At 40.8% G+C, this 26,328-nt stretch overlaps 1 protein-coding gene across 4 annotated transcripts in view; it reads right to left on the minus strand.

Annotated features, from left to right (window-relative positions):
• Nucleotides 1–2,276: 2,276 nt before the first annotated feature.
• The window catches only part of MYH10 (myosin heavy chain 10), an 86,474-nt gene continuing 62,422 nt past the window's right edge, over nt 2,277–26,328 (minus strand). For all 4 annotated transcript variants that reach the window (XM_088523393.1, XM_088523391.1, XM_088523392.1 and 1 more), the window contains 26 exons: nt 24,550–24,743; nt 24,166–24,287; nt 23,539–23,608; nt 23,283–23,443; nt 22,582–22,690; nt 22,367–22,498; nt 21,640–21,846; nt 20,208–20,345; nt 19,748–19,871; nt 17,322–17,493; nt 16,254–16,466; nt 16,009–16,153; nt 14,308–14,514; nt 13,103–13,207; nt 11,903–12,055; nt 11,331–11,579; nt 10,584–10,796; nt 10,240–10,452; nt 8,561–8,722; nt 6,987–7,115; nt 5,914–6,002; nt 5,553–5,676; nt 5,243–5,451; nt 4,271–4,379; nt 3,611–3,783; nt 2,277–2,995 (listed from right to left, as the gene is read on the minus strand). In XM_088523393.1, the coding sequence (XP_088379519.1) occupies nt 2,851–2,995; nt 3,611–3,783; nt 4,271–4,379; nt 5,243–5,451; nt 5,553–5,676; nt 5,914–6,002; nt 6,987–7,115; nt 8,561–8,722; nt 10,240–10,452; nt 10,584–10,796; nt 11,331–11,579; nt 11,903–12,055; nt 13,103–13,207; nt 14,308–14,514; nt 16,009–16,153; nt 16,254–16,466; nt 17,322–17,493; nt 19,748–19,871; nt 20,208–20,345; nt 21,640–21,846; nt 22,367–22,498; nt 22,582–22,690; nt 23,283–23,443; nt 23,539–23,608; nt 24,166–24,287; nt 24,550–24,743 (4,067 nt within the window). In that variant the 3' untranslated portion in view covers nt 2,277–2,850. The remainder of the gene's footprint in view (nt 2,996–3,610; nt 3,784–4,270; nt 4,380–5,242; nt 5,452–5,552; nt 5,677–5,913; nt 6,003–6,986; nt 7,116–8,560; nt 8,723–10,239; nt 10,453–10,583; nt 10,797–11,330; nt 11,580–11,902; nt 12,056–13,102; nt 13,208–14,307; nt 14,515–16,008; nt 16,154–16,253; nt 16,467–17,321; nt 17,494–19,747; nt 19,872–20,207; nt 20,346–21,639; nt 21,847–22,366; nt 22,499–22,581; nt 22,691–23,282; nt 23,444–23,538; nt 23,609–24,165; nt 24,288–24,549; nt 24,744–26,328) is intronic.

Consider the following 26,328-nt stretch of genomic DNA (forward strand, 5'->3'; position numbering starts at 1 on the left):
GAGTCACCTTCTCTGGAGATCTTCAAACCTGCTTGGACGCAGTCCTGTGCCACGTGCTCTAGGTGATCCTGCGTGTGCAGGGGGGTTGGACTAGATGGCCTCTAGAAGTCCCTTCCAACCTTAAGGATTCTGTGATTCTATGGTTCTAGGATTCTCCACAGCGGTGCAGTTCAGTCACATTTATTTGGCTCCACAGCTCCAAGTTGGTTTATTTACAACTGCTGAAAGAAAAACCCACGTTTGTCCCAGCAGGAGAGTCCCCAGTTATCATTGGGTTTTGTGTGTTCCTCTTCCTATGCATTTTTGGCTGCATTTGACTGTTTACATTTGTTTTATTGTACATAGGTTTGTAAACATATTATCTTTGTCTAAGAGCTTTGTACATAACCCGGGCTTTGTAGTTTATTTATTCAGAATCTATATGACGTGTTTCAATAGGACAGTGTACTGTACCACAGCGGTGACACCGATCACATGGTTTAAAAATCCAAGAGAGTAATCTTCCAAAAATAAAGTTTTTTTAATGTGGAAGGAGTGGATTTTGCGGGAAGGGGGTGTGTGGCTGTGCTGTGTCCTGTTCTTCGTGCCTGTCCTTGGTTGCGGGGGGACAAGGGAGTTGCTGCTGGTAGTGGGGGGGTTCTCTGGTGCCTGGTCCTGACCCAGATCCTCCTATGCAGGAACCCTCTTCCTCCCTTGTAGCCTTGGTGGCTCCAGGGGTTTGGGTCCTCCCGAGGAGCCTGTGAAGTGGCTGCCAGCAGGTTTTGTCACTGATGCTGAGCTTAAGGTCTTAAGCTACTATTTTTATACTTCTTTTTTTCATCCATACCTAATGAAGTCATTAGTCCTAGCACCTTCATATTAACCCTCTTTACTTGTCCCCTGCCCCTGCAGAGCAGACCCTGGCACTGGGATTGCACCCTCAGCCCCAGCTTGCGCAGTTTTGGGTCCACGTGGCTGCTGCGTCTACGGCAAGAAAAGGACAACACTTGTTAGAGGCAGAAACTGAGGTCAAAGAAGGCGGGGGGGCCCTGTGCAACGGTCCAGAACAGCAGTGCCGGGTTCCCAAGCTCCCTCCAACAGCAACGTGCAGCTGAAGCACAAGGTCTGGCCCCACGGCCAGGCCGCCTCTGCTCTGCATAGGTCACAAGAAAAGCAAACAACACCCCAAAAGCAGTAAGAAGGGAAGAGGCAGCGTCCAGTCATACTCTTGTTTATTAGGGTCTATGCCAGCCTCAGGAGATAGCTCTTCCTGGAAGTAAACAGAGCAGGCGGCCGCATCTATAATGAATAAATTTATTGTCTTACAAAAATCATTGTCTAGAAATATGGGTATACAAGAAAACAAGATATTTGCAGTCAGATGCCTGGTGGTCAACAGCCAGTTTGATTAAAAATATCCAAACACACACAACAAAACCTTTGCGACAGATGTTAAAGCTTTTAACCAAAAAGGAAATCCATGTTGTTTCGAGCATGTGGCAGAGGAAGTTTCCTAGTTAATACTGATTCATTGTCACTAATATCAATAATACCACTTGGACTAGAGCGGTACATGATATGAAGCACAGTCAAAATTAACACATTAAATCATTGTTATATAGGCAAATTATATATGTAACATTGTCTTAGTACTGTAGTGTCTAAGGCACTTTCTGTAATATCAGTTTTTCAGCTATTTAAACAAAAAAAAAAGGCTAACTACTTGCTGTAATACTGTTCAAAAATTAAAAAACAAAACAAAACAAAAACGACAAAAAAAAAAAAAAAAAAAAAAAAGGATTCACATCCACTGGCATGTTAACTCGCAGGCAGGCAACACCCCTGGCTGCAGCCCCGCGACGCGCAGGCTCCGGCCGAGCTGCGCTCCCCGCGCGCTGCTCCGGCTGCCCGTGGACCAGCTCCGGGGCTGACACTGGGCTGGCTAAGGGATTGCAGGGCCCTTAGGTCACGGTGCAGCTACTCGGCTCCTCCATGTCCTGAAGACTGCTCAGCCATAAATTAATAAATTAATTTTGCCTGTGTTGTGTGTTTATTTTCCACTGGTGTTCACATTATACTAGCCTTACTATATATACACAGACGGGTTGCAGGTGGCGACAAGCAGGTCTCTACCGACGCGGAATCCTGTACAGATGAGGAGCGGTGACGCTAGTTCAGGTCGCCTGTACTGCACGAACACTAATGGGTGAAGCGGGTGCTGAGAACACTTCAAAATGATACTGCAGGTTAAAAAAAACAGACACTACTCACTCATCCCTACACTTCCCTCCTAACACTTCCCAAGGCCTTTTCACAGTTCGCTTGCTGATTGTGTGCGGATCGCACCAAGTAGGAGCAAAGAAAGGTACAGGTGTAGTTTGGTCTTCAATGATCCAATAGACCCAGCACGGCCAAGGGCCGCCTGAGCACAGAAGAAATGGAAGGATGTTGTCTGTACAACAAAGCATGCATAGTCATGACAACGGGTCTGTCCCAACCACCTACCCTCTGGGAATGAAGTTTCTGTATTGATAAAAAAAAGTTTTATCCTTCACATGATGCTTTATAAAATGGCTTTACAATGACTGTCTGGAAAATATGAGTGTCTGCACTGAACAGAGACGATCCCATTTTGTTTACTATATATATATAAAAAAAAAAAGCAGTTGTACCTATATCTGAAGCAGGGTACAGTATGTTGAGGCTAGAGAGCCTTAAGACATAGTTGACCTATGATAAGTAACCTTGTAGCATGCCGACTCGTCATAAGGCAGATTTTGAGGCCACAAGGCAGTTTGGTGGTCACGTAAGTCCTCCTTGTTCTGCTGACTACTGTGGAGAAGGTCTCTGCATGCAGCGGTGCGCGGGGCTCTACTCCGCGGGGGCGGGCTGCGCTTCGTTCACGTCGCTGCCTTTGCTCTCCGCGTCGTCGTCGGAGAGCTCGAGGGAGGCCCCTTCGATGTGCAGCTGGCGCCGTCCGGAGCGACTCGAGGAGAAGGTGATGGGGCCTCCCCTCCTGCAAACAAGATGACAGCAACCGCTCAGGTGTCGCCTCTCGCCCCGCGTGAACCGCGGAGCAGGTGGCTGCCCCTGGAAAAGCTTCTGCTCAACAGCAAGGGGAATTCAGCAGCTCCGCTCCAGGCCACCCACAGGACAAATTTTACCAGCAATTTTGAGACCATCTCTTAACAACAACATCTCCTAACAAGGCGTCGTGCTGTGCTCAAACACGTTCTAGCATTCCTGGTATTTTTGTTGACTTCATACCATTGCTCTTTGCTCTTGCCCTACCATTGTGGGCTATGACAAAAGGCATCAATATTTGCCACTGATAAGGCAGGACTGAGCTGTTTTCTCCATTTTTACCTATAACTGTCTTGGATGAAGAACACATGAGTTTAGGCTCCAGGAGTTGTCAGGAATTTTCTTTGTGGTCTGGCAGCTTACCACCATTGCGCTGATTCAACAGGTCTCAGCAGATGGCAGCTTGACCCAGCACCTGACATTAGGGACTCTGCCTCTGCAGTCCCACAGCCAGGTGCTCCCCAAAGATGCTGGCATTATGAAGACAGACCAGAGAAACACGAGGCCCTAGATAAAATTCTGTCCTATTTCTGTTGGTGCCTCTTACCTAAGCCTGTTTTTCAGGGTGCTGACCTCACGGCTCAGGCCCTCGTTGGCCTCTGTGGCATCATCCAGCTCACGCTGAAGTTTACGTCGGGAAGCATTTGCACGAGTCGCTTCCTCCTCAGCCTCCTCCAGTTGGCGTTTGAGCTGCTTCATCCTGGCATTTGCTTTTTCCATCTAGAAAATAAAGTCAGATTGTCAGGATCGAAGTCGGCAGCTGCAGCCCCGTGGCCTGGGAGGGCAGGTTTGGTGTACAAGCAGACAGTGGTTGTGCAGCACACAGCAGCCCATCATGCCAAAGCTAATTTGGGGAGGTTTTGATTGCTGGAATCTAGCGAGAAACTACTCTAATGGCTCAGCACTTTAAAATGTTCAGCAACTGCTGTATAGGAACATTGGGGAGTCTGCAGGTCATTGAGAGCTTCATCTATTTCCTTTCCTCAGTGGCGAAGGGAAAAACCAGCCCTACTCCCCCTGTTTACCAACAGCACAGCAGGAGGCAACCAAAACAGTGACTTGCAGCATTGAACCCTGGGTGTCAGGATGGAGATTCCCTCAGATCTTTTAGTAAGAACATTATCTTAACAGGTCTTCTCTATTGGAAGTCATATTCAATCTGCCTTTTCTGAGAGGCAGGCCTCAAAAGCCAAGGCCCTCTGCCTACCTGCTCCTTGTACTGGTCTGCATGCCGACGCTCATCTTCCACCTGCATGAAGACTTCCTTCAGTTTCTTCTCAGTACGACGCACCAGTTTGTTAGCAGCTGCTCTTTCCCTACAAGGGTGATAAGCCATAATTGGCTCCTGTATTCAAAGGCTGGGAAAGTGAGATCTGTCATTTTGAAAAGGCTCCTGTTCCACTGCACAACTCATGATTCAGTTTTCCTAACACGCCTCCCACTACAACACCACCACCTTAGGTTCAGTACGCTGGAGGTTAGCTGGGATGCAGTTTTGGTAGCATACAGCATTGGCACGGGAGGAATACCAGATTGGGATCGAGTCTAAAAAGAGGAGGAGGGAAAGTGCTTCTTTACAATGAGACCCCTCTGAGCAGCTTTAAGAATTTTGCTAACCAATAATGCGATCCTCTCTCAGAGCCAAAAGTACTAAAGAAATGGAGATGGTAACAAGGCTGTCTATTCTAGAGCTTTCTGGGGGGAAATACTTTAAAAACAGAGCTGAGGACTGAGATAGGAAGGATAGACATGAAGCAGATGAGACGAATCCTGTGCTCTGCAGACATCTGTGTTCTCCACCTGTTTGAGCCATCAAGACTAAGCTGTTAACCTTGCTTCCTTGAACCACAGAGACCAGTGTCTCAAATGGAAGCTTCAAGTTGTCTCAAGAACTTCTGCAACACCCTGTGGGTCCTGGTGCCTCCACATATAGCAGCTGGTTAAATTCAGGAATTAATTCATCAGCTTCAGTTATGGAACAAACTGATTCTTCAACTTTTAACTCTACTCACTTCTCAAAAATCTAGTCATAGTGTGTCCCTTCAGCAGTAGGTTTCTAGATAATAAAACCTGTCTATTTTATACAAGCTCACATCTCTGCCCTGTGAAAACTCAAGGCATTAAAGTTTCAGGCATTTTGTACTGACAGAGCAAATACCAGCAAACAAACTGTGCTTACTTGGCTTCTTGCTCAAGCTGTTCTTCTAGCTGCACAATCTTGGCTTCTAGAGTAGAAATTGTTGCCTTGAACTTAGACTTCACAGATCCCTCCAGTTCCTGCAGCTTGGCTTTCAGCTCTTTGTTCTGCCTCTCCAGCTGCTGCCGTGCATTTTCACTCTTCTGGGCAGCACTCCGCTCTCCAGCTAGTTCAGAATTCAGTGTATCAACCTTTCAGAGAAGAACGGATTATTCGGTGCTGTTCAATGTCTCTACTCAGCCACACACTGAAATGCAATCTGCCCCCAAAGCGCTGCCAAGAGCTGCTTTACCTGCAGCGTGGTCTTTCGGAACCGCTCGTTGAGAAGCTCCATATTGCTCTGCTCTTCCTCAAGCTCTTCTTCCAGCTGTGCGATACGGGCTTCCAGGCGGCGCTTCTCATCCAGCAGCGCCGACCTAGAAAGACAATAGCTGGGACAAGATCTGTTCTCAACCTGGTAAAGCAACTGGCTAGTTTGCTTTTGAAAACGTAGGCATTACAAATTGTCAGAGGTTGCTGTGTTAGCAATTCTTTTCATGATGGAAGAGAAATAAAGATGGGTCAGATGAGAATTTATAAGTTGACTACTGAGAACCAGAGGTACTGCTCCCTGAAACATTCCAGATGCACAGTTAATACATTTAATGACTCACTTTCCTGAAGCACTGTTTGCAATCTCATCAGCCAGCTCATCCCTTTCTTGCTCAGCATGGCGACGGGCTCTTTCGGATGCGGCAAACTCCTGCAAAGATTTAAGAAGAGATTTATTAGAGATTTCAAATTTGGCAAACAATTTAGCCTTAAAGGACTAAAGGATAAAAGGATAAACCAAACCAACATCTGCAGAACCTAGCGGGCAATCAGGTAATGACTAGGCACATCACCTTGCAACTTGCCTTTATTCTCTATATGACTGCAGTATTAATTTAAGTTAAAATGGACAGTAAATCAGTATAAACTGCCTGTGGTGTAAACATCAGGCACTTGCTAAAAAGGAACCCCAGATACATTGCAAGTACAAGGCTGAGAAGTTTGAGACTGACACATGAAGAAGCTCTAGTTGCTTACAGGTTATCTGTAAAAGCTCAAGTTTAGTACATGTAGTGAAATCTCAGTGACTGTTTCAAACACTGATGTGCAGTTAATGCAGCACAAAGTGTTGACAAGTCCCCTGCACACAGCAGGTCTTCTGATGTTTGGCCTTGCAGCACACCAAGCGGATAATCATAGAATCATAGAATGTTTAATGTTGGAAGGGACCTCTAGAGGTTGTCTAGTCCAACCCCATAATGATGGATAAGTGATACTTAGCAAGACAGAGCTTTGACGTGAGTTGAAAACAGTGAGGAAATAAAGGGCTGTAAGAGACAGGACGAGTAAGAGTGAGAAAGGAGTGAGAAACCTCTGCAGATTTAAAAGGTCCACTGAGAAACATCAGGGATTCTTAGGTCATATATTTGCAGCAATCAGTTTTAGTGTCAACACTGTGTATGGTACCTTTTAGACATTCTCTAGGGACCTAAGTCTTAATAAGGCCTTTTATCATTTCAAGTAAAGTCTTCCTGCTTCCTAGACAGAGAAACCAAGTACAAACTACTTGAGCGATTCCTACAGAGTCATTGAAAACTTGCAAAAGAGTTTAGGAATATGGGCATGTAGAGAGGTGGCTTCTGAACTTGCCCTTACTCCAGCAAGAAAAAAGGCATTTTCTTGCATTTAATCTCACCTCTTGAAGCTGCAAGATTTCTGCTTCAAGACTCTTGAGCTTCTTTTCGCTCTCTTTGGACTGTGCAAAAATCTCATCTCTGGATGCACGTGCTTCTTCCAGCTCCCGTTGGTAATCTTTCATTTGAGCCTGTAGTTGGGAAAGAAGACAAAAAAAAAAAAAAAAGCCATGCTGCATTAGGGCATTCAGAAGTTTTTATCATCAGCACTGAAGCCCTTTTCAGCTCTTAAGAAGTAAGATCTTTGCTCAAAGTGACTTCATTCCACTTAACTGAAAATTCATTTCTTATTTTCATTTTCTAACACCTCCATCACTCATTCCTGGTCAAAAATACACCTTTCTAGAGCTTGCCCTATTTTACCTGGTGTATTTTTTGTAGAAAAATAAAGCTCTGATGAAAAGCTGCTCAATTACCCTTGAGCACCAAATCTGTGGAGAGATAATGCCCTTGGACTGCGGTGGAAAAAGCCAGGACACAGGTAATTAGATTTCTCATAAGCTTTACATAGTCTTGGTATGGTCTCATACTCCTGCAACTTCAGGTCACAGCAATAAAAATCTCAGGCAAAACTGCAAATCTGCCAAATGTTGACTATTTTTCTGGAAATGCAAAAGAAATGCAAGGATCAGGTTTGCTTGCCAAACTTCAAAAAAAAAAAAAAAAAAGAAGGTTTCTTGCAGGTTCTTAAAAGCAACTGATATTTACTCCTCATTTCATTTCATTTCATTTCAAACACCTTAAAAAGTTCAAATTGAGCAAGAAAGAGTTAGGAAGCTAAAGCAGCAAATTCAAAGATCAAACAACTGAAAATTTCTGATATGCAGCTTGTAAAGCAATATTCAGTCATAGAATCATAGAATCACGGAATGCTTAAGGTTGGAAGGGACCCCCAGAGGTCATCTAGTCCAACCCCCCTGCACACGCAGGGTCACCTAGAGCACGTGGCACAGGACTGCGTCCAAGCGGGTTTAGAAGATCTCCAGAGAAGGAGACTCCACAACCTCTCTGGGCAGCCTGTTCCAGTGCTCTGTCACCCTCAGTGGTAAGAAATTTTTCCTTGAGTTCATGTGGAACTTTTGGTGTTTCAGTTTCTGGCCATTTCCTCTAGTTCTGTCGGTGGCCGTCACTGAAAAGAGGCCGGCCCCATCCTCCTCACGGCCTCCCTTGAGGTACTTCTAGACACTGCTCAGGTCCCCTCTCAGCCTTCTCTTCTCCAGCTGAACAGGCCCAGCTCCCTCAGCCTCTCCTCACAGGGCAGATGTTCCAGGCCCCTGATCATCCTTGCAGCCCTGCGCTGGACTCTCTTCGGCAGTCAATCATTATAAAAAGAGCTGAAAAAGATGCCAATTGAAACTTTTTTTGGGAGGGAGGGGAAATCTTAACTCCTCGCTGATATAAGGATGAAAGGTTATCTGAACAGGTGAACAGCTCACACCAGATACACTACGACATACACAGGACAGTTGAGTCTGATAGTCTTCTTGCCTTCAAATGATAAGTGCATTTAACAGTAGTACCACGCTTAACAGACTGTCCCCATGAGACAAAGCAGTCCAGGTCATTTGCTGCTTACCTGAAGCTTACGTAGCTGTTTGATTGCTTCATCCCGAGCCTTGTTTGCAGCTTCTATCTGACCTTCCAGGTCTTTCAGATCCATTTCCATTTTCTTCTTGGCTGCCACAGCCAGAGCCCTCTGTTTGCGCTCATCTTCTAGTTCTGCCTCCAGCTCTCGCACCTGCAAAATCAAGATGAAATTTAAACTGGCTCCATTCCAGGAATGGAACAAGCAAAAGATCCTGATAAATGGTCAGTGAATCCCAAAGGCCTTTGCAAAGTGGAAGCAACATTAGTTGACTGTAAATGACTACAGAATGCAACTCAGGGAAAAGACATCGCAGATAGCAAAAAAACCCCAAAAAACAAAAACAAACAAACAAAAAAAAACAAAAAAGGGAAGCAGAAATCTGTGCAAGTTAAGTAAAAAAAAAAAAAAAAGAAAAAAAGAAAACAAAGGCAATAACTCAGTGTCTGAAGCATTTCTGAAAAACTACATTTTTCAGAAAAATAACATTTTTCCTAAAAGCATTTCCCCTGATCAACTACATAGCGATCAGCTTTTTGTCCAATTCGTCTATCTATATTTAGGTATCATTCTGGGACACACCTTAGTATCCCTGATAGAACCACTAAGAGGAAAACGAAAAGCAGAATCACCTCAAATTATAAAGGGAAGAAAGAAATAATTTATTCTCTAGAAATACATACTCTACTAGCAATCTATGCCCAACAATGCAAACTGTAAAACAATACAATTATATTAAAGGTACCTGAGCATCCTAGCAACAGGAACCTAAACCAAACTTATGCAAAATAAAATGAAGCCAGAAATGGTGCCATTACGTGGGCAAATGACACAGAAGACAAAAGTGTATTTGGGCATGAATCAACTTTCATCTTCATGTTAGGTCAAGAGCTCTTGTCCAATGCAAGATAATACCTCACCCTTTTCCTTGTAATATACTTGAAAAACCTTCCAAATCCAATGTTTTGAGTTCTTGTCCGAGAGAGATTTTTTCAGAAAGGTGTTTTTCAGTATTTTTCCCATGATAAATCTTGAAATAACTTCTTTTTTGTTTTCTCCTCACACCTTTATTTCCAAATCATTTCCAAAAATGTTTTTAGTCCCCACTAAAGAAGTCTAAAAAAGGAATCCAAAAGCCAGACCCAAATGTAAATCAAAGACTGAAGTCTTCTCTTAAATGCTTATATTCTTAAAGGTATCTCTTGAGTCTTTTTGCATTTGCTTTTTCTTTCTAGAATTCCTGAACCTGGAAAATCCGGGGCCTTTTCCACAATATTCTTTTAGGAAGCAGTTCACTTAATTGGAAGTCTTCCAATTATCTCAACATCCATGGATTTGTTCCTGTGGAACAAACAGCATGGACTTGTCGAGCAGAATCACCATTTCCTGCTTCATGTTTTTTTGATAGGAGGCTGAAATACAGTTGAACTGGGGGATTAGCAGGAGGAGACTCACTGACAGCAACAACTGACAGGGCTCAGTACTCAACAAAACATGTTCTGCTGTTTGTGAAGTTCAGTGCTTATGGTTTCTATAGGATAAGAATCTTCAAGCAAATAAAGGGTCTTAATTCTTGGCAGAAAAATATTGCCAAAGCTACAAAGTTTTAGCAAAGGAGTCTCACACGCTTCCCACTGTGAGGTACAGGGCATACAGTACATTAGACATACTTGTTTAACGAGCATCCTCTTTTTCTCTTCATTCTGCTCATCTCTGGCTTGTAGATCTCTGTCAAACTGGGCTTTCATGGCTTGCATGTTCACCTCCAGACGAAGCTTTGCATCTTCTGTGGCCTGCAGTTCATCTTCCAGTTCCTCAAGCTGAGTCCTCATCTCTTCAACCTGTTGCTCTAAAGTTCGTTTTGATTTCTCCAGCTCATGGACCTGAACCACAAACATTAATCAGACCCTCTCTTTCAGTTGTTTCAACAAAATTACTAAATGCAAAACAAGGCATTATATGAAGACAGCACACAACATTTGTGTATCAAAATAAGGTGTGGAAAAACACTTACATTTTTGCCCACATCATCTTTAGAGCTCATTAAGTCCTCCATATCGGTACGCAACTGTTTGTTCTGCCTCTCAAATTCTTCTTTAGCTTCCAGTGCTTCTTCCAAAGCCCGAGCCAGAGAGAGTGCTTTGGTTTCCTTCTCCCTTGCTTCTGCCTCAGCACGATCTCTCTCCTCTGCATATCTGGCAGAAATGTTCTTCTCTTCTGCCAGCATCTGAACACAAAAGATTGATTAATATATCTCATAAATCCCATGACCAAGTCTTTATTGTCAAAGGTGTTTTAGTTAAAGAAGTGGTTAATACTCTAAGCCTAATTGGCTTTCAGAAGTTCTGTCTAGCCTCTCAAGTCTTGTTCAAAGCCCAGGTGAGAAACAGCTACTTGGAATGGGACAAGAAAGAAATCCACCACCCCACTACTTGATTACACAGGTCTTGTGTTATGTTCATCTTTCAGTCTTCACATCTTTTCTTCAGTCTATCACAATCTTCAGGGATTATAATAATGTTTTTAAGGCCATTTTTTGTCCCAGTATGATTTCTTTCTTATATGCAGACAGTTTATCACTTCATCTAACAGTATAAACAAAGCTGGCATTTAACTCACTGAAATCTTAAGTGACTACTCAGGATGAAGCCCCAGTTGCTCACAGAAACCCATTTTCTTTTTACGAGGCTTCAAAAGTGGTGACTACACAACCTAAAGCTGCCTTTTAAAAGCACAGATAGATATCAGGAAATTGGACTACCTGATCAAACTTCTTCTGCTTTTTCTCCAAGTTAGAAACAATCTGGCGCTGATGGTCTAGATCTACCATCAAGTCATCCAGCTCTTGCTGCAGGCGATTCTTGGTCTTTTCCAGTTTGTCATAAGCCAATGCCTTCTCTTCTAGACGCTGGCTCAAAGACTCCATATCCTTCAGCAGTTTCTTCTTATTTTCCTCCAAACCTTCAATGGTTCCCAAGTCATCATCTACCTTTTTCTTAGCATCAGCCAACTGAAATTTTACAAAATAAAACAGAGTTTCTTAATACATGAGGAGAAGGAAACAAAGTCATCATCTCTAGAATACAAAACTGGAATAGGACACTATTACCAAGCTTCTTGCTTGCATAGCTAAGGCAATACCAATACCAGTTAGAAGCAAGCTTAATGGTAGGGAGTCCTGTCCCTCACAATCACTACTGTTACAAGGAAAGAAAAGAGAAAATTTTCTTCTGCAATTCAGTCCAGTATTTGTGCAAATTAACTGATCTTTTTCCTGGTACCAATTTACATCACCTCAAATTCATAGAAGTCTTGCTTTTACAAACAGCTTACCTGTGATTGCAAGGCTAGCATTTGTTTCTCCAGGTTCTTCCTGGCCTCCTCCTCCTCTTCCTGCTGCTCTTGAAGATTGTTCTTCTCCTCTTCCAGCTGCCTAATCCTACTGCTAAGATTGAGTTTCTGGCGGGTTTCTTCTTGAAGCAGCTCCTGTTGCATGAACAGACATATTCAAAGTTCAGTTCTTGACGGTATGTTAACCTTGGCCTTGGACTACTACTTTCTGTTATTCCACATAGACACCTCATGAGTGCCTATAGAAGAAATGGGTTTGAAACAAAAAGCTACGGAAAACTCTGACAGCAGTGTGAAGACCATGATCACCACTTGTGCCTATTTGCAGAAGTATTCTCTCTATTCAGAACTGACCATGCCATTGTCTGTTCTACAAGCTACCAGATGATACTTCTCCTTTCCTTAATACAAAAAGCTGAGTTATGCTCAAAGTTTATTTATTCTTCCATTAAGACAAGCACAGAACACCTATTTAAAACCATGTGGGAACAAAAACCAGCAATAAATCCTGCAACAGCAGCATGTTTCCAGGTTTCTGAGTTTTACTGCACTGTATAAATACAAAAGTTAGTTTAAAGATAGCTGTGATTTGGCGGTGGGAACTTTTATCTTAATAGAAAATAATCAACACTAACACCTAAGTCTCCCTTCCTTACCACTCGATTCTGTTCTCTACAGCCCTCTAGCTCTAATTCTGATTAGCATTAACATTATTGAAATAGTTATCATTAGCAATTTCTAACAGAAAAGAGCATATTTCAGTGCTGAATACATGAATATAGTAGCTTTATTAAACTCCGAAAACACACTAGTAGTTTCAGGAACTTAAGCTATCAATAAAAGATAGAGTATTCTCTTTTGTCCCTTTCCTATATCCCTGGAGTCCTATTTACACTTTCTACTTGGAAAGTTTTTTTCCTGATTTATTTCTTAGTCTCTGTGGGAGCCAACTATTAAAAGAGAAATGGGAGTGTACAATCCACGAAGCAGCAAAGCTTATCTGACCATAAACTGGCCCCACATGTAGCTGAGCTGTCACTGTACAGCACATTAGACCACAGTAGAAATTACAGTTTCTATCTAAAAGACTTTCAAAACTATGAACAAAATGTTTCGTTTGCAGTTGGTATTTTCATGTGGTGCAAAGCTTCAGTGCAAGTTCCAGCTCCGCTGTGCACACACCTGGGTATCCTGAAGTTGAGATTCCAGACTAGCTGCATCCTTGGCAAACTTAATACCTTTCTTCTCTGCTTCCTCCAGGAGACTTGAGACGTTATCCAACTCGTTCTGCAAAGCAAGCAGCCTAGAGGTAACACTGTGCAGCTGACTCACAACAAAACTCACATCCCACCGGGGGCTGGAAGTGCAGAGCACAAAACCTCAGCAAATTCCAGGCATGGCAACTAAGGCAACCATAGCTCCCACTACAGAGACCCCAGGAGCTAAAAATATAAAAGTTTGGCTGCAAACTTTCAGGTTGAATGTCAATCTTCAATTTAAGCAGTATAACATCACAAGAGTCAAGCATGCTATTCAGCAGAGCAAGTCACTTCAATCTGCGCATGCCAATATCTGCATTCATACTTAAATACTATTTTTAATTATAGGGCCATCTTATGGGACCCATTAACCCAGAGTATTAGGGTGGCAGCTGGGTTTGGAGCATCACCACAACAGAAAAGGTTACTGTCAGGTGCCAGCTCTTGGTATTTTAGGCTATTTAGACTTGTGGATATTTTAAGAGACTGCCTAAAAGCTTCCTCTGAGAAGAACTGGACCATTATCTTTCCAAGATACTTTAGGCTGATTCACCTAAAGTATGCGGTGCTGTGGTTGGAAAGGCAGTCCTGGCTCCCACTTGCTCCTTTTCATAGAAGAATGGGGCCTTTTCTTGCTACCCCCATCCATCAAGCTTCCAACTTGAAGCACAAAGGAAACTAATGACCATCATCAGCACACTTTGCTTACATATACAAATAAGCTCAGCCACATCTACTATCTACAATCCTATATCCAAGTTTAAAAGCAGAATTCCAGTTGTCATAAGCTAGACTATGCAAAGCCTTCACAGTTTGTCTCCAGGATAGGGATCCATGCACTTAGGAACCACTATAATTCTCACACAGCTGGGCAGGTTTGATACTAGTCATGGGTTTCTTGAACTACTACCTTCCAAGGCATGCCAGCAGTCTGGGACCCTTCAAGTATTCATGAAGGAACGACTGTGGTCACCTCCCATGTCCACTATATGCATAATTTCCACAGACCTCACTTTCAAAGAGCATTTCTCCCAGCTCTTTCTGCGCGTGTTTAAAGCTTTTATTTTCTTGCCTGTTTTTTTCAGGAGTTTAGGACTTTGGAAAAAGTTCAGGTCCATACAGCCTTACCTGCAGCTTGTTGGCTTTCTCTGCCAGCTCCACCCGCAGTCTTTCGCCTTCTGCGACCTTGGCAGTTAGCTCTTGTACCTGAGCATCAAGCTTCTTCCTCTTATGTTCAGACTCTGCTTTGACCTGCTGCAATACCTTCACTTCACAGGCTAACTCCTTGTTGTCAGACTCTAGACCTTGCTTGTTCTTTTCAAGGTTTGCTTTGAACTACGAAAGACACAAAAGGATAGAAATTTATTACATATCAATAGAGTTTTCTGCAAGATATCATTCACTTCAACAAATATAAAACAAGTGCTTGGGAAGCTGTAAGTAGGGATTGTTTAAAACATTTCCGTTAAGCCTTCTGCATGCATTAGTCAAAGACCAATAAATTAAAGCACAATCTCCTTTCAGATATCACAGGTAGCAGTGAGCACCAGAAGACATTCTATGACTTGAACAAGATGTGGAACATCTATGCTGTAAAACGACTGTTTGGGCAGCACTGTAAGTAGGAAGGAATGTGCCCATTAACAGATCACCATGGCTCATCTCACAGAAATAAAAGGAAAGATATCAGCTAAAGCTGCCCTGATTTTAGTAGGCATAGCAGCTGGGAAGTGCGTAACAAAGCATTTTTCACCACTGCTCTCATTTTTTCCCTACCTTCCCCCCAAAAAGATCTTTTTAAAAATTATTAATCAGCATGAGTGATGTTTAAGTTCTATTCTTACTAACTATATAATTTAAACCTACATTATCTTACTATGAACAGGAGCTTGGTTTAAGATTGCAGGGTATTTTTTCAGGCATTTTATATCCTTACTGAGCGTATGTAAGGAGCAAGAGACATGCATAAGATCTTCAACTATATAAACTATAATTTTCCACCAGCTATAATTGCTCCATTTCTCACTTTGTATTTTAATGTAAAGTATTCCCTACCAGCAATATAAAAACGTGACTACAACACACCAGCTGTCCACAAATGCTTGTGGAACCACCAAGACCACAATTCACAAAGTAAGGATTTTTTTTCTGGCAGGAGTGGAAGGGAAGGTAGGGGAGAGTGTTGGAAAAATTCTGCTTTTGAGTGGGACGCTCAGGCTACACTACAAGGAATACTGCTGCCTAGATATAAAGAGAGTGTGCTTCCTCCTACCTGTTCTGGTGATCACACAACTCAACACAGCTGGCAATTCCAATATCTAGCACTGGAGCTCATAGCACAAGCGTGAAGTTAAGAGTGGCTGGAAGAACTTCTACACTACCTGCTCTTAACTTAGGTTTTTCTTTCCAAGTACTACATTATAATTACCTTATTTGGAAGCATTCTGCAGTTCACCCATGAGAACTGCTTTTCTCCAAATGACCATGTGGACTGCTGAAGAACTCACATAAAAGCATTACATGATTTATCTCTAGGTGAACAGTTTCGAAGTCTAACGAAGACTTTTCAGGCGGTTGCCAAGAATGCCTAATAGTTACAATAGGTTCAACAAATCAGTGTGATGTATTTGAGTAATCTCAATTGTAATGCATGCATACAGGAGGGCAATTTAGCTCTGCATGCAGATGTCAGTGAAAGGACCACAACAGTTATATTACTTCACATAAAACCCTGAAGCAGGAAAATATATTTCTGTAATTCATTTGCTGCTTGCCCCACATAAACCTTGAAGTAGGAAAATATATTCCTGTAATTTATTTCCTGCTTACCCTTTTGGCCTGTTCAAGTTGTTCAGAGAGCTCTTCCAGGGCAGTAGCATGCCTCTGTCTGATTTCCTGGATCTGTGCTTCATGGTTCTTGGTTTCCTCTTCAATTGCTTTCTTTAGTTCAGCAACCTCCTGTTCACGCTTTGTCCTAGAGAAAACATCAAGGGTTATCAAAATCAGTATTTTAGCCTTTTGTAAATTAAAGATGGATTTCAACAGTGTCTTCTTACAAAGACATGTGACTGTACCTCAGCTCTTGCTGTGCTGCAGTAGTATCCAACGTATCTTCCAGTTCAGTTTTTAAAGCCTCCAACTCCTCACTTAAGTCCCTTTTCTGTTTTTCTGCCTTGTTGCGTGATGCCTTCTCAGACTCAAGATCCTCCTGGAGTTCTGCAATTTGAGCCTGTAACTCTCTTATCACTTTCAGGGCATTGTTTTTCTGAACTGCTTCTTCATCACCTCTGTTAAACAGTAATGTAACAGTTAGTACAATTATATTTTATAGCTTTAAACCCTCTTCTCGTAATAGTAAAATGCTATTTAGATTATGTACATAAGTGATATATTTTAGGAAAAATAGCTATAAGGTTTCCTACTAGAATAAGACACAGTTCCTAAAACTTTATAGATAAAAAACACACTATTGAACCCTTACTAGTGCACGCCAGATAAACTATGAGAATCATCAAGTTTTTCAAATTGACATTCAAGTATTCTGATTTTGCAGATCTCATTGGGTATTACCCCACAAACACAACCTGTCCTTGGAATATTCTCTACATACACAACAAATTAAAAATCACTCAAAAAATACAACTGTTTAATTTTGTATTATGCAACAACAAAACTACTGCACAAAGCTTGAAAATGTATATCCTGCACATCCACTGAAAATACTCTGACCAGTAAGAAGGCTGACTGAATTACTTGTTTTTTCCCTTTTGAAGCCTAACTCAGGTGAGTAAAAAAGCTTCCAGAGCCCACACAGTATTATCTACTGGTGAAACTCCTTTTTATTAGCTTTATAGAGCAAGGACCCTGATAAAACACACTGATCTCCTTTTTTGGCTCTTTACAAGTGTTAATTTGCTTTAAAACCTTTTAAATATATGATTACTCGAAAAAGGGAGCAATTTCCCAGGCCAGGAGGCACCAGAAGTTTCAGGGTAACTTAAGTAATCGCTTTTTTTTTTTTTTTTTTCCCCTCACTTTAACATTACCAACTCTACTCAATACAATGCCTGCAGTCAATTGAAATTTAGTCTGGGCAAAGTTTCTGCCACATTTAGGCACCATAAGCTCCAACACACTCTGACCTTGCAAGAGCAGCTTGCAGCTCTTCCTCTTTCTTGGCCAGCTGGATCTTCAGTTCTTCAATCTGGGCTTGCAGTTCAGCTATTTGGTCCTGTAGGTCTGTTGTTTCACCATCAAGTTTCCTCTTAGCTTTTTCTAACTCTTGACGGGTCTTTTCTTCCTTTTTCAATCGCTCTACACCAACGAGAGAATATTTTATTTATAAGTGATTTATTCTACAATCATCCTCAGAAGATTTGGGGGCAGGGGACTGGGGTGGGAAGAAGGGCAGGAAGTTTAATTTATTCTACATCAATTCTCTCTCCAGTCTGCAGCTGGAAGGTCAACTGGGAAATATAAATAGCCAAGTGGAACTACATGATTTAAACAAAAATTAAAGAAAAAAAAAAGTGGAAAACCCTGGAGAAAAACACATTAAGGTTAAAAAAAAAAAAAAAACCCACAACCTCATCTTGGTAGAAAATAGGGAATGGGAATCTTGGTAGAAAATGGGAATGGGATCAAACAGAGAAACAGTTTTTGAATGGCTGGGCCAGATGCTCACACACCAGCAGTCAGAAATTAAGATCAGCTAGGAACTGGAAAAAATGGTCGTTTGCATAGTTTGAAGGACTAGGCTAGATGCCAAGAGACTCTTGGAAAATAATACAGTATTAAAAACCATTGAATAAAATGCTTTTTGCAAGCATCTGTGACACTTCAGAACTCCCCACCTAGAGAGATTTAGAAAGACTTTACACCCTTGATGGCTTCTAGAAATTTAATTTTGTAGCTGACATATTCCTGCCCTCAGGTATTTCTTCATGCGAAAAGCATCCAGGTATCAGTGTCACAGCAGTAAAACACATTTACCTTATCTGTCTGATGGAGGCTGTGACTAGCTGCATTGTTTAGCAGTTAGCTAATGGCCAGGTGCACAGTCACAGAAAGGTTTTGTCAAACCACTAGTGCTTAGCATAACATTACTACTCTGCTAATTCTCTATGCATCAGCATAAATGTAAAATGTCAGATGTGTCATTCGGGATTTTGCGGGTGATCTATGCACAGATTTCTCCTACAGCCTTTTTGAGCCTGCTATTTGATCAATATCTCTTCTGGATGGGACGAGAGGGGCATGGTCAAGAATCACCTCTTAGAGCCACTGGGAATTTGGAATTTTCTAGGTAGCCTCCACTAACACTAGTTTTCTTCTCTGAACAGTTCCTCACTTAAAAATATGATTTTTTTTCTTGAGTTACATTTCTGGAGAGTTTTAAGTTACAAGTTCGCTGTAAGAGCTTCTCTTGCAATTGAGAAAACTAATAGCGAATTGAATTAGATTGTTGTTCAAATTTCAGTGCCTAACTGTGCCAAGACCGTAGGAGAGTGAGCTTAAAGGCGTCTTGAACCATCTCCAAGAGAAAATATCATTCCACTGTGCTTTACTAGCCAAAAAGATTGCATGCCTTATATTTAAGCTTTAATTTCCACTTCTAAGGCCATCGCATCGTCTCAGATTGTCACCATAACCAAACATATCTGTCAAATATCTTCACTAGTACTAATGCTGGCTTAAGTACACAACTACTCAAACATTATTTTCCAGTTAGTGCAGTTTACTAGTGCCCATCTTAAGGTCTCTGAATATCACTTTCGAAGAAAAGGTACAGAAGACTAAAGCAAAGAATATTAAGCTTTGGTCTTCTTCCATAAGCATGTCCAGTTTGAAATATGATGCAAGACTGGCTGTAATAGAGTAGGTGAAAAACTATTTCCAAATTAGGGTGCAGAGAGAGACTTAGTCTTACATTTGTGCAATTCTGGCTTGGCAATTTATTAGTGTTTTACAGCAGCTATTTTACAGCCATAAGTAATTTTTTTTAATAAACCAAGAAGGGTTTTATATAGTGCTGATTTAGCCTGTCACTACACGGTAAAACAGCCTTAAATAAATGACCAAAGAAACTGAACTATTTTAGATAAACAAAACATTAAGAAAAGCAAAATGATTCAGACTTGCTTATTCAAAAATTTTTAGAAGCCTAGGAAACAACAAATAGCATTCTTTCAGAATTATGACATTCTAATGTGTTACAACAGAAAAGTGCAGCAACTTGCCAGAGACAAACATTTTGCCTTTTTACTGAGGAATCTGTGCAACAACATAAATTTTTGAAAAGTGTTTGTAAATGAAATGGATTCTTAAACTTGAAAAACTAACAAGTTAGAGGGAAGAGTAAGATGGAGCAGACAGATGTAACCAAGTCATGCAAGTAAAGCAAATCTCTCACAAAAATCTAAACAAACAGCAAATAAAAGCTGTTAAGATATCTACATATTAAGCTACATCAGACTAAACTATGTAATTGCATTCATTGGAATTAGCAACACAATTCTTTCCAGCATGTCTTCCAACTTGTTAATAGGTAAATTCAGTAAGATCAAACCTTCTAAATCAGTGATCATCATTTCTTGCTTATTCTTCAGTTTGGCCAAGTTTTTGGCTTTTTCTTCTTCTTCAGCCAGCTGAGAAGTGCACTCAGCAATTCGATCCTCCATCAGCTTCTTTTCCTAGTTAAGAGAAAAACAGGGAAGAGTAACAGCTAAAATACTATTCAGAGTCTTCAAGCAGCACGAATAATTAAATATATGCAGTACAAATAAAGGCATTGTACAGCATATTAAAACAGAATTTATTTCAGGTAATCATCAAGGGATTATAAAGATCCATTTGTATAGTATAAAAAAATGTTTTCTAAGATTGAGCTTTGAAGTTCAACACATGGGTGTGTTAAATCCATTTAACACTCATCCAAAGCCATTTTGGAGATCTGAGAGCTCTGAAAGCTGTCACTTCATGCTACTATTTGTTAAGAGCAGAAACGCCACCACATATACTGATCTCACCTTCAAAAATTTGGAATTTTGGTCCTCCAACAATAGGATCTCTTCTTCCATCTTCTTGATCTTTGCTTCAGCTGTCACTTTTTCAAGCTGCAACTTCTGCCGAGCTCCTTCCTCCTCATCAAGCTGCTCCTCTAGGTCCTAGGAACAGAGATAGGCACATGCATGCATTTTTTGTTACCCATGTGTTGTTTCAGTGTGGTTTTTTTTGCTTATTAAAATGAAAAACAGGTATTATTTTTGAAGAGGCAGTTGTCCTGAGTGACAGTAAAAATCCCTTCACTTTATTAGACTCATATAGTATCAATGATCTGGTAATGAAATTTAGAGTCATGTGATATACATGGAATCTTTTACACTCTCTTTCAGCTTTGGCAAGCATACACAACCTGCTGTCTAGGAAATACACACTCATTCCTTCTCATCTTTCTCCTTCCTAATTTTTCAAAAGAAATACACTACAGGGAGAAAAAAAAAACAATGGTACTTAACCACAGTGGCTTCCTAGCACACTGTACCTGAACAGGGCACCAGGTGTCACAGTACTAGTGCCATGGGTAAAGAAGGAAGCTGTTGCAAACAGGTATTTTGGTATTTGATCAAAGCATGTCACTGATGCTAGGGACTGGGAAGAGTTGCCACAGGCAACAAGTCCCCAGTGAGGAGATTTAAATGTAGATCTCAATATTTCTGTTGGAACGGTTCAGAAGTTGACAGCATTAGTTAGCAGTAGACAAGTTGTAATATTTTGTGCTTCTATTCAGTCTTCAATAAGATTCTGTGCATTATCAACGGACACTTACTAAGAGGCATAGAGAAACTGTGGGATGAGTTTTTTTTTTCTCCTTAAGTACTTACAGTATTCTGAAAGACATTTCCATTCTCATGTATCCCCTCAAATTGTAAGAATTTTTCAAGGTGCCCATATATGCAAAAGGAAACATCTACATTCTGATTTTCACAGAAACAAATAACTTAGAGCAGATGAAGCTTCCTTTCTGCTTCAAAAAAGTCAAGGAAGGAATATTCTTCACAATATTCTCACTGAATTTAAGTGAAAAGGGAATACTTCTCTCTCAGAAATGAGATCATCTCACGAGGGTGTTTATATAGGAAAACAGCTAAGCCACATGCAGTAATTTCTAGCTCCTGCCTACTCAGAAGAGTTTGCTGACATCAAACCTCTGTCTATACATGCTGTAGCTTACAACAGGCCTTTTTACTTTTCTGCTTTTTATTTCCCTCATCTGATATCCCTGGATATCACAGAGTGCTAAAAACACTGAAGGAAAGAGGAAGAATTCAAGCTGATTTTACTCCCTCCATGATGCTAAAGGACTAACTTTCTCCATGTTCTGGAGATGTTTGATCAGCTTTCAGTCCCTAGCAGTTCTGTACACATGCTTTTCCATCTCTAGTCTAGCAAGACACGTACCTGAATATGTCCCTGCATTTTCTTTTTCTCATTCTGCAGTATTTGGTTTCTCTCCTCTTCCTCCTCCACCCTTGACTCCAGATCATGAAGAATTTCTTCCAGCTCTTGTTTTTTGGCAGCTAGACGAGCCCTCATCTCCTCAGCTTCTGCAAAGAGTTCTGTCTCAGCCTGCAGCTGTTCTGCAAGAATGTTCTTTTCTTCTAAGAGCTGCAAATATTACACAAAAAGAAAACAGTAAAATCTTTACTTTTCAAAGCTTCTTGGAGACATGACAACTATAAACATACTTGAAGACCAAGTTCTGCTTCAGTATGAAACACTGTGGTCAAGACCCCAAAACGAAAACTTTTATCAGAGAGCTTTATTGGCAGTCCAAAAGACACCAGCTATAAGAGAAGGGCTACAGTGACATCTACCCTCTTGTCCCCACACGTTAAAGAACAGATCCCACTGTGCCCACCCCACCTCCTCAGCTCTCCCAGGAGAAAAAGATGAGGCAAATGACTGTTTCCAAGAGACTCCCTCGTCCTCATCCCTGCATAGGGACTGAATGCTGCCAAAGATATTTGGGCAGAAGCTGACACGGGCACAGCAACTGCAGAGATATGGAACTAAAAACACTCTTGCTACGGTTTTGCTCGCAGGGATCTTTCTCAAGATAAGCTCCTCACATAGGATGCAATGCAAAACACATTTTGCATACTGAAAGCCAATCGTGGGCACAAACCTGTTGATGTTTCCTTTCCATTTCCTCAAGTTCTGCCTCCACTTTTGTTTGTTTTTCCTTCACCTTCATTAACTCCTCATCCTTAGCCTGAAGTTCCTCTTCCTGGCGAGTGACCTGAAGAAGAGGCTTCACCTGCAAAGAGTTGAGACAGACAAGTAAGAAACCACATTCTACTGACTTGCAAGGGTCGAAGAAAGTGAGAGAACAAAACAAACCTTCGTGAAGACTCTCCACCATTGCCAGTGCCTAAGCTTTAAATACGCAGCACAATTCCTCTGCAGGATTTTCAGTGCACTCAGTTGTTGCTGTTTCTTTGCAAAGGCCCTGAAGACAGTGAAAAACGTTTCTTCATATTAAATACAGCTCAGCGTACATGTATTTGTGGTTTTAATTTTAAGGTTACCCTACCCTACAACACTTGCAGACCATAAATACGCTTAATTTTAAGTTTCAGTGACTAGAATGATTTATGGGTCCCCATTCCTTGTATGAAGAAACAAGGCAAGAACTGGATTCACCATTCTCATAACAGCAAAAACAAATGCTACTTGTTCTTACTGTTAACAGTCCTTTTCTCAAATAGATATAAAAGAATGGAATGCAGACACTGAACTCTCCCCTTTAATATCAGGAAAGGAGTTTTACAGTAACTTCAAGATCCTCTTGTGAAGATTTTTGCAGTTAACAGTTATCCTGTAAATAGCTACATATGTCAAAGGCAAGATTAAGAAAATAAAATATGATTACAAAATGAAGGTACAAATTTACCTATTCAGTTTAGACACATTTAGAGTTTATCAAAGAACATTCTATCTTGAGAAAAGGACTCTTCTCCAATAGAAGTTTTGATGCATAGCTCGCTATTACAGACACTTAAAAGGACAATGAGGGGACCCAATCATTAAAGGACACATACTTTCTAGCCAGGTATCCTCTACAGACTGCTTGGAAGAATATAATAATGTCTGTGATCTTCAGATCTCGTTCTTCTTCCAAGTGTGCCAGGACGCCAGCTCGGAAAAAGATCTTGCTTTGTCCAATTCTGTACAAATTGGGGTCCAGCTCTAAGGCTCTGATCTAAATGGGAGACAAACACATTGTTGTCACAAAAAAGGACAATATTTTTCTGTTTTAACTTTTTTGTTTTAAAAAGTGTTTGGGGGTAAACCTACCATTCGCTCACACGCTTGCTTCCCATCCATAAAACCTTTTGGAATTGCATTGGGAGTAAGGATCTCGTATCTGTAAGTCAAAAAAACAACAACAAAAAACCTTTCAAACTCAAGCAACATCATTACAAACTCATAATAGTCACCAAGCAGGGTTAAGGAGTTTCTCCAAAAAGTTTTTCCAGAAGGCCATTTTAGATTGTTTTCCATTCTTCCCTCTTTAGAATAAATAAATCCACACATTTTGTTAAAGCAATGGCAATGTACTATTTTTATGGCTTTTCATATCATTCTGTTAGGTTACCATCTTATCTTTTATTATCATTTTATTACCATTCTGTGATTTATTACCAAGGCTTATCACCTACTTTGGGCAAAACCTGTCTTTTTGATTATTGCTTTTGAGAGTTTGGATTGTGTAGGCCCAAACGAGGATGTTCAGTAGCATTGAACAAGAAAATGAAGGCCAAATGACAAGTAGCATTTAAATGTTTCAATTCCAAGCCACTTCAAAAAACTAATACCATTTCAGATTTTGTTCTGTTGTGTGTTTCCCCCTCCTCCTGTCTTCAATCATTTAACAAAGAACTTCACGTCAGAATAAAAATTCAAAAGATCCCTTGCTGTTACCTCTGTCTAAATTCCTGGAACACTATCCTGTTTGGAAATCCTTGTCGACAAATCCTAATTCCTTCCAAAACACCGTTGCAACGAAGCTGATCTAGAACCAGATGTGGATCCAGTTTTCCCGCCTGAACAACAAAACAAGCATTATTTTCACACTCCCAACTCGTACGCATGGAAAATGGCATTTTATGTTTTTTTTTCAGGATGTACTCTCCAAAGTTAACTTTCTAAATAAGAAGATGCAAGTGGCATGCCAATAAACTCCGTGTATCAGCTTTGCAAAACTCAACTTCCAATTTTGGAAGGAGACAAAAAAATCATGCATACCTAAACATGCACACGGAAGTTCTTTTAAAGGAAAAGAAAAGAAAGGTCTATAGCACATACCCTCTTTTCATGATTTGGAATGATGCAGCGGACAAAGTTGGGATTAGTGTTTCGGAGCGTTGCCATCAGCTTGGTGAGTGATTCCTTGTACAGCTGCCCTACAGTACGGAACATGCCCTTCTTCGTCTTGTAGGCAGAGCCAAAAGCCGTCTCCGTTATTCCAGTAACCTGATCCAGACCCACGATACGATCCACTGGGAAGCACAAGAGAAAAAAAGAGTTAAGCGGACCTTAATACTCGTTAGGTATAAAGATATGCAAAAAGAGGAGCAGTAGTGCAGCAGCAAAAGCTTTGTGGAACAAATGACAGAAGATGCCATCCGTAGGCAAGGCAGTCAGCATGTACACTAGGGACACTGGGCAGAAGCAGTGGGACCAAAAGCCACAAACTTAGACAGCAGAATAGGGGAGCTTTAGTAGATGCGTACTAAAATATCCAGCTCTTTACTTGTAGTTCTGCGTGACCAGTAAAGCTCTTCTCCTTAAGTAAAATTTAAAAGGCAGAAAATCACCTGGAAACCAGCATTTATTTGAATTCTTACAATGATAAATATTTCCAGGTTGGAAGTCTGGAATTAGACATCTGCATATTCGCTTAAAATGAAGAGTGAATTGATAACAATGTAGATTAAATATGGGTTTTGTTGAATATGAAAAAATCATAGGCTATTTACAGAAGATTTAGTGTTGTTTCAGTGACAAAATGCCAGAGTTTTGCTAATCTGCTACTTTGAAAAATTATTTCAAATTGTGCATACACATGCAAAGTCTCCTTGGGCAAAAGAGCAGTTTCAAAATAGGAAAACTGCACACCAAAACTGTCATAAAGCATCAGAGCAGAGATTAAGGGTTATTATTTTCCTAATTTTTAGAACACAGCAAATATTTTGTGTAAGGATCTCTCTGGTTTCCTCTTCATAGTCTTGAATGTGATTCCATGTGCATTGCAGCAATTAAACAGTTCTCAAAAGGAAAAAATACAAAAGGTTACACCCTCATCATAAGAGCTGCTATTTCTTAGTACTGAGCAGATACACAGTGGGTATTGGCTCTCCATGAAACCCAAGCTGGCCAGCCAGAAACAAGCAACTATACACAGGCTACAATTGAAACTTATAAAAATTTCAATTTCAGTCTTCAAGTTCACTCAAACCAAAGCAAAAGGAATTTCCCCTCACTGTCTGAATTTGTTTGGTACTTAGGATATAAGTGGCTGTTCTATTTCATGCTCACACCCAACTCTCTTTCTTAGGTCTACCAAATTAAAACAGGGTTTGAGTAACCCTTTGTAAGTCTGCTATGCAGTAGAGAACAGAGCCCAGATCCTACATACACGTAGTTTTAAGTACAAGAGTCTAAGCTGTTTATTTAAGTCAGAACCATAAGGGGGTAGTAAGCATTCAGAAGAATGTAGCCCACACATTTAGTTTAAAGAATAAAATGGGATAAAAATTGTTGAAATTTTACAGAGGTTGAATAAAACATTTTATAAGTATTAAAAACATGCATCCAACAAGACACCACCAATGACTGACATCATTCAACTATCTCAGACAACATCTTTTTTTTGGTGACGATGTTGAAGTTAATAGTGCATCTTTTCATTTTTCTCCCCAGTCCTCCAACTTAAGGTTATCAATATTATAACAGGGAATATTAACATTAAACGTTAATATGTTAATTTCCTAAGGCTAAGAGCTGCCATTGAACAGCGTGCCCGGACTATCACCCTTTGATGGAAGACTTTGAACTCAAGTCCTCTCTAACCTGTCTGAGAGA

The sequence above is a fragment of the Tinamus guttatus genome, unplaced genomic scaffold (assembly GCF_059628265.1).
Source record: "Tinamus guttatus ecotype Peru unplaced genomic scaffold, ASM5962826v1 Tinamus_guttatus_pri_ptg000188l, whole genome shotgun sequence".
NCBI classification, from domain to species: domain Eukaryota; kingdom Metazoa; phylum Chordata; class Aves; order Tinamiformes; family Tinamidae; genus Tinamus; species Tinamus guttatus.